Source organism: Hippocampus comes, unplaced genomic scaffold (assembly GCF_001891065.2).
Source record: "Hippocampus comes isolate QL1 unplaced genomic scaffold, H_comes_QL1_v1.1 scaffold91, whole genome shotgun sequence".
In the NCBI taxonomy this organism is placed as follows: Eukaryota; Metazoa; Chordata; class Actinopteri; order Syngnathiformes; family Syngnathidae; genus Hippocampus; species Hippocampus comes.
In genome coordinates this window covers 269,394-281,565 of record NW_017805034.1, presented here as the reverse complement: position 1 = coordinate 281,565, position 12,172 = coordinate 269,394, and the positions used below count along the sequence as shown (strand labels likewise).

At 44.5% G+C, this 12,172-nt stretch overlaps 2 protein-coding genes across 6 annotated transcripts in view; one reads left to right on the top strand and one right to left on the bottom strand.

Moving 5' to 3' along the window:
* Positions 1–12,172, bottom strand: part of LOC109512016 (TBC1 domain family member 20) — a 65,476-nt gene that overhangs the window by 12,768 nt on the left and 40,536 nt on the right. Inside the window, exon 10 of one of the 4 annotated variants that reach the window (XR_002167443.1) lies at positions 2,316–2,448. The exons of the other annotated variants lie outside the window; for them this stretch is intronic. The gene's annotated coding sequence lies outside the window, so the exon portion shown is untranslated. The remainder of the gene's footprint in view (positions 1–2,315; positions 2,449–12,172) is intronic. 4 annotated transcript variants of the gene reach the window in all.
* Positions 6,242–12,011, top strand: LOC109512020 (transcriptional repressor scratch 1-like). Of its 2 annotated transcripts, XM_019863488.1 has the most exons (3): positions 6,242–6,345; positions 6,489–6,925; positions 9,313–12,011. In XM_019863488.1, the coding sequence occupies exons 2-3, from the start codon at positions 6,805–6,807 to the stop codon at positions 10,110–10,112; spliced, it is 921 nt and encodes a 306-aa protein (XP_019719047.1). In that variant the 5' UTR covers positions 6,242–6,345; positions 6,489–6,804; the 3' UTR covers positions 10,113–12,011. The 2 variants fall into 2 exon arrangements, with proteins under 2 accessions (XP_019719047.1, XP_019719046.1); XM_019863487.1 differs by having other exon boundaries at positions 6,242–6,925.

Below are 12,172 nucleotides of genomic sequence, written 5' to 3'. Positions count from 1 at the left end.
GGGCAGGGGTTGGGGTGGGAGACCTCAGTGTCTGCAGCTATCAGCGGGGAGCACATCGGTGTCTCTACGGGTCTGACGGTCGCTGATAAGGGCGGCATGATTAACTCGCGTGCGCACGCACACACACACACGCGGATGATGTCGAGGCAATCGTCGAGGGGACAACAGACGTCTGGCTGGGCGCTGATAATCAAGCATCAGCACAGATTTTTTTTTTTTTTTGAACAGCTTACATCAGCTCCACTGCCAATTGTCATTTCTCGAAGTCATGCTCTGACACGGTGACAGCATCGTTTACTTAGCCGCAGACGGCGGAGGCGTTTTAACAGCGTTAGCGATGTAGTACAAGTGGGGTGTAAAATCAAACAAAATACGTGGACTGCGATGAGAAACGTCAAGAAGCAAAACAGAATGTGAAGAGGGGGTGGGAACCTCACCACGGAGGCACACAACATTTTGGAGTGACCATGTCTGATTCCGCTGGGATGCAAATCAATGCTAAAAACATGGTCGCTTCATGCCGTAAAATCCTCTTTGGCACGTGCACAGGGAACTGTTTTGATTCATTTGAGGGATTGTTTCGTGTCGCTTTTGGCGCTCTTGTTTTGGTGAGCAACAGAGTTCAAATGGGATAAGTAGCTAACTCTTTCATGTCCAAATACGATCAATGGCATCGATGAACTGAGATCATTGTTATTTGCTGAAAAACTCCCTTATTTGATGTTTTTGTGCTCTGGCCAAAGAACCTGCCTTCTATTAAAATACTTCTTTGGCGCTACCTTAGTACCAAGGAACTATGTTGTAATGAGGGGATGAACTTCATTTAGTTAGCACAAAGCTCTGTTTAATAGAAAAGTAGGGATTTGTCACCATCTGGTGGCATCAATAGGAATTTGTAAACATTTTGTAGGGGTGTAAATTACGTCGACATTTTCGCAATTTGCTGCAGGGCTCGGTCTCTTCCGTAGTGTGTATGTTTGCAATTTTAATGAAACTGATTAGGTGCTGCTGCTTTGGCTAGGAACACCGAGTCGACTTGTGTCAACAATGGCATCTATGAACTGAAACGCAATGGTGTCGTTTGCCCTCTGGAGAAAACTCGACAGACAAATTTGGAAAGCAAAAGACTTTTCAAGCCCCAAATGACTTTTGATTGGACCGTCTTGTCCGTGCCCCTCTCTCAATTAACCAAACAGACTTAAAGCTGTCTTGACCGTGGAGATTTGGGGACAAATTTGAATGAGGCGAAAAAAAAAAAAAAAAAAAACCTCTTCAAAAGTTCTCATTCCTAAAACCATTAAAGCATGTCCACACACTTCTCCCCCTTCAAATTTCCTGCCTCATTTCACCGTCTTGCTGATCCGTTCGGCCGACGTGATGCCTTCGGAGACCTTCAACCCTCTCAGCCCCTCGCAAATCGGCCTTGTATGGGCCCCATTGTCTTTAACACAACCTTTGTCCTCCTCCCCCAATGGAAATATATAAATAGGACCAAGAAGTATTCGGGCCACACTGAAAAGATGTATGTAAGTATATATGGGTGTATATACTCTATATAGTGACTTCTGTGTACCTATTTTTTTCAGTGTAGGCCTAATATTACTTATTGTGCTGTCTTTTGGGGAGAAAAAAAAATCTCTCTCATGCTGCAACTTGAAAGCAAAATCCAGCGCACGACATTTATCTTTGCCACAGAAAGGAAAAGAAAAAAAAAAGAGATATGATCTCATTGTCCTCCACTTTAGTGGATGCAGCGTAACTCAATGGAATAAATGCAGCACTCGGCAACTCTGGTGACAAGCTGGAATCAGCAGTACTGCGCTCTGTGCACGTGAACGGCAAACTTTGACGCCGAGAGTCGGCCTGCCCGGGATGAGCTGACCAAGATATCCGAGCGCACAATAATCCGCCCATTATGGAGCATATAAGATTAAGAATCCAATAGAAGCCAAGTGACATTGACAAAGACGAAACAAAGAGAGCGCGACTGCGTCACACTGCGGCTGCATGAGTCACTTTGGGAAGGATGTCCCCTCAAGAACTTCACGTCCTCCCTCACAGAAAAACCTTATTCAACCAATCGCTAGCATAATACATTTTAAAAATAGATATAACATGATTTTCCTCAATATTTAAACTTGTTTTTCTTGAAAAATATCCTTTATTGTCATGTGAAGCCTTTTCTGCAATGCTAACTTGGGGGGGGGGTGGGGGGAGACTTCTGTTCCCTATCCATGACACGTCTCTTCGGCGTGAGTAGTTTTCATTTATTTTAGTTGTATCATACAGTGGTTTTCATCTGCTCAAGTCCTCACCTGACCTCCGAGTGTACTTGTCAGCCTTTCGCGTGTCTGCTCACTCCACCGCCAGGGTAAAAATATCATCTCGGCACTCATTGCTGGTAGAAGCCGTTGTAATTAATCCCAAACCTGGCAGAGCAAAGTCAGCCTGGAGCAAAACAGAACAAAGTGCTTGTGGGGTTTCATTAACACGCTGTTGCGCTCTCTCTCTCTCTCATACACAAACGCTCACACACGCACGCACGCACACACACACAAAATAACATCCGAAGCAACGAACTAACAAGGAAGGTTTATAACAAGTGGATCGCATCCCGGCCTGTCTGGCTGGCTGCTGTTGGTTTCCATGGCAATGATGAAATGTTATAATTGACTTTTTTTTTCTTTTTTCATGAAGCATCCCACCCGAAAAAAAATGATCCCTCTGTATTTATCCTTTGATCTTGACCTGCATCTGCTTCCCCAGCTTTTTTTTTCCATCCATATTTTTCACTCTCTCCTTTGCCACTTCTACTTCCTTCATTATAGTAGCTAAGAGGATTTTCAGTGTGTGTGTGCCTGTGTGTGTGTGTCTGTGTACCTAGACCCAATTAACCCCCAGAATATCTCTCTCTCTCTCTCTCACACACACACACACACACACACACACACAAACACACAAACACACACACACACACACACACACACACACACACACACAAAACGAGACAATTTAAAACGACCAGCTTTAGAGAGCACATTCATGAGTTACAAATCGCGGTTGAGTGGCGAGTTATCACAATCAACGAAACATTGTTTTGCTCATTAAATCGATATGGAAGTGGCCTTTTTGTGTCCCGTATAAATATTTGGAATTTGATAGCAGCTGGACAAAATTCCAAGGTAGCCCCATTTTTGAAAATGACCCTAAAATGGCCGTCTCAAACCACATACTTTCATGCTATATACAAAGCCATGTCGCTTTGGCTGCCTAGAAGAGTTAATGTGATCTTTGTTAAGGCATCAGAGAGGGTCCACGGAGTGTCCGCATTGTTCAGGGGCCGGTGGCAGTATCAGGTGCGAGGCAGCTGAGAACGCAGACTGGTTAATAAGCTGTCTGTGTATGGATGAATGACTCAAAGCTGTCTATATGCACGGAGGCCCCACGTGCTTCGAGTTGATTGCAACCACGCGAAGGAATAATAAGCACGCCCTTGTTTGAGTTCTTTTTCACGCCTTTTGGCATTTTTAAAGCACATTTGAGATCTTGAAATAATTAAAAACATTTTTGTTGATGTTTTGGAGAATGGATTAATTGCGTTTCCATTCACTTCAATGGGGAGAGGTGATTTGAGTCATTTCCTCGATTTCCTATTGCGTGCAAAATCAACATACAGGATGGTCATATTACAAGATGGATGCTGATGAAATGTCCATTTTGTTAGCATTCGTCAGGATGTTGTGGTCGTCCCCCCCCCCGCCCCCCCCCCCCCCCCCCCCCGTGATTGGGTGTAGGGGGTGGGGGGTATCAGGTGCTTCGTGTGGTCTGCTCCTTAATGAGCCACATGTGAGCAGTTAAGGAAGGACCCATCTGATGTGCCCCACTCGCCTCATTACCAAACAATACATATTAATGGCCATCCTCGCCCCGCATACATAGAGCATACATATTCATACAGCACGCATATGGATGGATCCTCGCCACGTTTGCAAATGACCCCCTCTTTCTTCAGCAAGTCTTTTGACTATACGTTGCTTCTAACTTTTAGTGGTCTTGCGACGTTTGAGGGAGGTTACGCGGAATGGGCACACACTCGGGGTGAGTAAATCAAATGAAATATGTCTTCTATATGCAGTTTATGCTCACTTCCCCCTAAAAATGATCAGAAGAATTGATTTATTAATTATCTGATTTATTTTCGGTCACTCAGTCCTACGTTTGTTTGCCACCTCCTCTCACACTTCCACAATTCCATCACCTCCAACTTTGTTTTTCACTTTGTGGTGCTCTCGCAAATTTTATAATTGTATGTAAATTTGGTATTTATACATCTTAATAAAATGGTTCGTGTCATTTTACAACTGACGGTCTGGAATTAAAATGACTTTCGCTTGGACAGCAAGTATGCAACGCTATTACAACAGCGACAAATTTTGACCCTGAAATGGATTATTCTCATTTTTTTCGTACAGGGGAATGCCTCCTTAACCCACGTTGACCGAGTCTTTGTCCTCTTGAAGCCCCCCGCCACTGCCCCCCTCCACTCCTGCTTATTTGATTCCATTGCTTCCAATGTTAAAATCCTTCTCTATTTGAATGGGGGTCTTAAGTCATTTGGATGGCCCCTTAAAGAGAAAGGAATGAAAAGTCAACAACCTCCTGCCCATTGTGTTTCTTGAGAGCCTTTTACACACGTGTGCACACATGCATGGACACACGCACACACACGCACACAAGCCAATGATTTCAAGTCTATTATTATGCTAATAGACCTTCAGTCTCAACACATCCACATGCATGCATGCTCGCTCACACACACACACACACACACACACACACACACACACACACACACACACACACACACACACACACACACACGGTAGACAAACAGCGCTGAGCTCAGCAGGAAAACTCACAAGTGAGCCATTTTTAGCATTTCCTGTCTGGTGTGTGAATGTGCGTGCGTGTGTGCAAGATCTATCCAGTTATCATTCAATATCTTTGCATGTCAAGTTTCCGACTTATTTTTCCTTAGGAGCTTAAAAAAAAGAGGTGATGATGGTAGTCACAAGGTTTGACTAAAAAAAACAAAAAAAAACCCAAAAAGAAACAAGTGCAAGAACTCCAGTGAACAGACCTTACATAAAGTGCACGCGTCACCGGATTACATCACACACACAGTCATCCCGCCTCTCTGCATCAGTATGAATGAGGGGGGGAGGGCTGTGTGTGTGTGTGTGTGTGTGTGTGTGTGTGTGTGTGTGTGTGTGTGTGTGTGTGTGTGTGTGTGTGTGCGCGCGTGTCCTAGCTGCAGGGAGAAGTCATTTTGAGTGTAAACATCCAAAACAATGCATCACTCCTGCATGTGCCTGCAGTGAGCTACATTCATTTCACTCAGTTTTGACAAGAGAAAATATGCTGCATGTGGCATGTCGGTGTACTGTGTAGGTTTGACGATTTATTTTAATTTATTCATTTCAGGGTGCAGGTGTGCAATCAGATCACTTTGGGGGAGAGACGGGATACACTCTGAAGTGGTCACGAGCCAATCACATTCGCACGTTGAGGTCATTCACATCGCTGCATATCTCAATGCATGGGGCGCAATGCCATTCAAGGCGGGCTCGATTTAATTCCGTTCTAATTTAATTCCAAATGTTACGGCTCAGTTTGAGCTATGATGCAATGAATTTCTTGCTGTTGTTCTGGATAAATATGAATTAATTTGTCAGTCCGGTAAATGTTCCTTTAAAGATATGTCTGCCCAATAAACAGTGATACATTTAAGTGGAATAATTCGATATGATTTAATACACTCACATCTTAAATCCAACCATATCTTCCAATTCAAACCGTTTTTTTGTGTTCTGTGTAGGTGTGAAAATATATAGTTGAAACACATGCATAATACATTTTTCATACATTCTCTCTCCCCACATCCACATTTTCTGTATATTTTTCAGTGTGATGTCATACACGCATTCATCGCTTGTTTTTTTTAATTGTTTAATTTTCTGTGTGGCCCTTTTTACTTTCATCACAGTTTCCACTTTTTGCTAAGCCCCCTTTTGCTCCTCTTTAACTCGCCTTATAAATCAGTGCCGAGCCACCGAGTGCTTTCAAAGTAGCTCATTAAATCCCTCCACGCTGTTCCCATTGGACCGAATGCTCTCTCTCTCTCTCTCTCTCTCTCTCTCTCTCTCTCTCCCCCCCACCCCCCATCTCCATTTCTCTCATCTATATAAGGGCAACAGCTGGTCTTGTGCACCAGAGAGCCGCTGCAGCTTCACACACTCCGAGCAGAAGCAGAGGCAGATGAAGAAGTGGAGGAGGCGGAAGAATGTGAGGACGTATGGCTCTTTCCTGCGCGTTTGAATCATTTTTTGTAGGAGCAATAATGTGCTTAAGAGGAGCTAATAGGGCGCAAGGACGTTTCGGGACGCGTTTTGGACGCTGCTGAACTTCTGCTTTGCACTACTTTTCAGGGTAAAGAGACAGAAGATTATTTTGAACACTGGAATGTGCCTGACTCGTGCTGCTATTGTGGTGCTGAAGGGACAGCGACGTCAACTGGCTCGCTTCAAGGAGCTGACCGGTTCTGAAGGACCTGACACAGGAGAGGAATTTTAACAGTAACAGAAACTGGGACCTTTTCTTTTTCAAATTTTTTTTAAACATATTTAACACTTTTGGAATGCCCATAACTCAGTTTTCCGGGAGAAGAAACTTTTTAAACAAATTTTCATAAAGTGTGAATTGGTAGGCGTGCGTGTGTGTGTGCGTGCGTGTGTGTCTGCCATCATGCCTCGCTCTTTCTTGGTTAAGAAAGTCAAGCTGGATGACATTTCAGCCGCCGACCTGGAGAGCTCCTACTGTCACGGTCGACGTGGGGAATTGAGCCTGCGATTCCATCATCATAAAGGTGAGTCGCGCACACACGCTATTCCAACACATTATCTGAATCCCCAGGTAGCAGCATTAGTCATAAGTGACTCGGAAGGGGGTCAAACTCAGGTAGTGGCGAGAAAGTCAGGAAGCTAGAAAAACTGGCGGTGGAGGAGTGACTGTACAGGGGAGATGCACGTAATGCAGAATGCATCCACAAGGTCCAAATTATGACTAGCGTGTGATTCTCAACATGTGCCGCCTGCAGCCTGTAAATGTCATCAACCTTATGAAGAAGGATAATGTTAAATAAGCTGGTTAAAAAAAAAAACAACAACAACAACAATAAAGCCCGTTTTACTTGGCAACCTGAAATTTATTAGCAATGTCTATTATGATACACATTGCTATTAAATTTCAGGTTGCCAAGTGAAACGAGGTTGGGGGGGAGGGCGGTTGATCCTACATATACAATTTTCTCATTTATTCACAGCGCCACCGAGTGGTGATGTGGTGACTGGTAATGTAATTAACAGCGAGATGAAGAAGCAGAGAAGATCCCCAACAAACCTGCAGTACTTGTCACTGTGTCAAATGAACAGAAAGAAAAAGATACAGGCCTGTGAGTGATGCTATATGTATTGTTTGTGCAGTATGTGTTGCTGCTCCGTGCGTGGGTACGTTTTGCATTAAACAAGTGGAATGTTCATTTGATCAAATTATATGGGTTATTCAAACATTTTGTTTTGTAAAGATACAATGCTAAGAAATATTATGGAAAGTGTCTGTCAGGGTTTTTTTTTTTTTTTTTTAGAAATGCGGGGGGAAAAATTATACCCAAAAAATGTTTTTTTTTTCTGTGTTTTGCAAGGGTTTTTTTTTTTTTTTTTTAGCAATGCGAGGGGTAAAATTATACCCAAAAAATGTTTTTTTTTTCTGTTTGCATATTCAGCCACCCCCCTCGCGATAAACCAAGGTTCATTGTAGCGTTTGTTATGCTGGAGCTGTTCGTCAGCTCGCTTTAAAAAATTCTGCCCCCTAGTGGCCCACAGAATAACAGCGACACTTGGGAGGAGAGAATCCAGAGGCATATACGGAGGCAGCAGAAGCAACACGGCAGGCCTATTGTGGCCCCTGCACTCCTCCCATGTTATAAATATAACACGAGTTTGACTCGAGCAAGTGGCGCTTGTTGCACACGCACATGCGCACACAGCTGCTGTGTTTCTGTCAAGTTGGCATATTTTCCAGGCAGCTTACACGCCTGAGTGCATGGCATTTCTCACACACACACACACACACACACACACACACACACACACACACACACACACACACACACACACACACACACACACACACACACACACACAGGAAGCACTTTGCGACCTACATGGAGGCCAAAGCACACAAGTGCGCATCAAGTTGTAAGCATCACTCGCAAACATACATACGTGTGTGTGTGTGTGTGTGTGTTATATATATATATATATTGTTCAAATATTGTTGGATGTTGGATGTTCCCAATATTGGCCCCCATTCATGTCTGAAAGATGAATAACTTTTTTCTCGTATTGTTACGTCTGTGCGGCCCGAAGGCTTGTAGGATTTGCTGGCTTCTTGTGTTGTATTATTTCATGAATTTAGCGCACACACGCTCAAGCGCTCTGAGTCAGGCTTCCTCTTCGCTAAAATGAACACTTGGTCATCTTTGCAAAACTTTACTCATGCTCTATAAAACACAGACGCGCGCGCGCACACACACACACACACACATTCGCAGTCAAGAGTACTATTATGGAATATTCATGACTCATGACGTCAAGACTCCCATCTTGTTTGCCTGCGTCTTCCCTCCCCCAAAACGTCCAGTTAGCATGTAAACAAGCAGCTTGACCTGCACCCTTGCTCAACCCCGCCGCCTCTCGCCCGCCCCCAGTAGCTATTACCGACATGGATGCCTTTCTCAGAAGTGACCGGTGAAATGATATTACCAGCACAAGTATCTTGGAGTGCGCTAATTGAAATGGAGCAGCTCTATTGATCGGCGCGCATTCTGCAGAGCTTGCCGTCTCACTGAGCGCGTGGGTGTGCGTGTCACCAACGAAAAGTGAAAATTATTTCAACGCCCAAGATCTTATGGGCAGAAAACCCCATGTTACTAGAGTAATCCGGAACCCCTTGGCCATTTATTCAAATATCAAAAAAAAACTGGAGTGAGATTTAAATTCCTTTCAAGTAACGTTTGATGAAAATTGAAATGGTTTCTTCAGGACAACTGGAAAACCTGGATGGAATTAGAATATGCAAATGTCCCTAAAAAAATGTCCAGTCAGTGTCTAGTACATCCGCCTGCAGCGGGGTCTCGAAATAACGCCAGTCGGCGTCTTATTTCTTCACCAATCATTTCCTGCGTCTCCTCAGGTTACCAGCGGGATTATCTGAGTCCGTCCCCGTATGACGACCCGGTGCGCAGCGACAGGCCCGCCATCTCCAAAGCTCCAAATTCCCCACCCCGCCCGTCCATCATCTACAGCCGCATTGACGGCGGCTACGTGGGCGGCCTCCACGGCGACATCAACGGAGACTCGGACCAGCCGGACAGCCCCCGCTCGGAGGTGTCGTCGGCGGCCAGCGGCTACATCAATGGGGAAACGGCCATCGGCGAGGCCTACTCCGTGGACGCCTTCTTCATCGTGGACGGCCGTTCGAGACGGAAGGCGGCCGGGACGGCGGACGCAGACGGCGCGGGCAGGCCTGGAGCCCAGAGGCACTCGTGCGGCGAGTGCGGCAAGACATACGCGACGTCTTCCAACTTAAGTCGCCACAAGCAGACGCACCGTAGCATGGACAGCAAGATGGCCAAGAAGTGCCCGACGTGCGGCAAGGTGTACGTGTCCATGCCCGCCATGGCCATGCACCTGCTGACGCACGACCTCAAGCACAAGTGCGACGTGTGCGGCAAGGCCTTCAGCCGCCCGTGGCTGCTGCAGGGTCACATGCGCTCACACACGGGCGAGAAGCCCTTCGGCTGCGCGCACTGCGGCAAGGCCTTCGCCGACCGCTCCAACCTGCGCGCGCACATGCAGACGCACTCGGCGTTCAAGCACTACAAGTGCAAGCGCTGCGACAAGACCTTTGCGCTCAAGAGCTACCTGAACAAGCACTATGAGTCGGCGTGCTTCAAGGGGGCCTTCTCGCCCATTGGGTCGATCGGAGAGTGACCCCCGAACGTTTTCGCCACCCAGATGCTTCCAGGCGTGAACTCGTCTTCCATCCATGCTCGGTCCCACTTGACACTGGTTTCTGCGAGGGCTCAGATTGCGCCCTGTATGGTTCGGTCAGGAGGTTACCGTAAGGCGGGGGTGGGCCAGACGTTTGGGCTTCGGTGGGGACTTACCTGACCTAATTCACCTCTTAATACCACCACTATCACATTGCAGTTAGAAAATCCATCACTATATTTGACAAAAACACAATACAACAGCAAGCCACTCTGCCACAGAGATCATGTGGAGTAGTTCAGAATCAATATTTATCCAATAACATGGGAAAAAAAAGGAAAGAATACATTATAATCAGCTGAGAGGGTGACTATTAAATAAAGTGTGCAGATGGCCTCAGATGTCAATCAAGTCAAACTTGGCTTGTTCTGAAGTCATCGAGAGACAGCGCTCTAACCTTGTGGTTACGAATTTGAAATACGATTGCTTCAAGAAACAGTCCCATTGCCAATGTACTTTAAGGAGCATCAACCAGCACGACTGATTCTGAAGGCTGTCAAGCAGATGAAATTGACATCGCAACACAGAAAGTGAAATCTGATTGGACAAGCAATAAACAGTGCAGACCATGTGATAAAGCGAATAGACTTTTGAGAATAAATGAAAATAATTTCTTGGAACAAATATTAGAATATAGGTTTCAAATTTAGGACAGTGCTTCTGATAGGATTTAGGCCATGCTGACATTAACCCTCCACCATTGTATTGTTCGACAAAATATATCTGGTACCTTGCGTGGTAGAAATAAACACTGGAAATAATCCACAAAGTTGGAAAAAAAAAATACACTTGGTCACGCACGGCTACATGATTTTATAATCAGTGCCAGGCATTCATGACACATCTTGACCAACAGAAATCAATATAATGACTAGAAATAGCACACGGAGTTAAAAAATAAAAAAATCTATGGCACGCCTTCAGGCACAGGTACGTGCAAAAGGTACATGCCATTGCTCCTCTCGACAGCCAGTCAAGCATGATAATCGGTCACCGTGCACAAGAAACACAACAACTCCAAATAATCCACCAAGTCTTCTCAGTCCCACTCGGTCAAATGTGCAGTGTACATTGATGATAACCGTCAGCATGCTCAATAGAAGTAAACAGAATCAGGACTCGAAATAATCCACACGGTAAAAAATAATAATAATAACAATAATTAAATTGGCACCTCACACTCCATGCGCAATGTACAAGTCATAAGATTATGACAATTGCCAGAACACACAATAGAAATAAACAATAGCACTACAAATAATCCACAAAGTTAAAAAAAAAAAAAAAAAAAAAAGACTAAACCGCAACACTAACACCCATCTTGAACAATAGTAACAACAAAACAACTGGATCATCCGCCCAGTCAAAAATAGCCCACTGAGAAGCTGCAAAGGCAGATAAACATAGCACGGCACATCAAGCTCATCATAACCCATTAGCGTAATAGCACAAGCAAGCACAACAGTATCGCAAGCGAGTCCGTCTGTCTTCTTGTTGGATCCAAGCATAAGCAAGCAAAGCGGACAGGTAACAAAAAACAAAAACAAAACAAACGAAAAAAAAAAACACCAGGGTATTTATTTATTTATTTATTGGCTGTTTCAAGGAGATGTTGCCAAATTGTGGCTTGAGACCCAAAATGGGCCCATTTTTTTCATTAATTTGAAAATTCACCTCATCTGTTGGTTTTTAACATTGGTTTCTACCCAGTACATGGTAATACTACGGCAATACGTTCAATATTGAACTGATTAAAAGATTGTCTTCGGTGCCAATGTTAGTGGAGACGTTCAAAATGTCAAGGGCTAACATTCAAGGGAACTGGTGTGTTAAAAAAAATATTCTGAAGCGGAAAAAAAAAAAAAAAACATGCCACCACACAGTATTCCGCTATTTATTGATTTATGTATTGATGCCATTAATTTGCACTTTATTTTGCCTTCTGTTTGGAATATGCCAAAGCATTTGACACTTTCTAATTTATTTAGCCTTTTTTTTTT

Excerpts from the sequence above, each read along its gene's own strand:
- LOC109512020 (XM_019863488.1), top strand. The coding sequence starts at position 6,805 with ATGCCTCGCTCTTTCTTGGTTAAGAAAGTCAAGCTGGATGACATTTCA. Across the intron at positions 6,926-9,312 it reads GCGATTCCATCATCATAAAG|GTTACCAGCGGGATTATCTG; the intron begins GTGAGTCGCGCA and ends GCGTCTCCTCAG.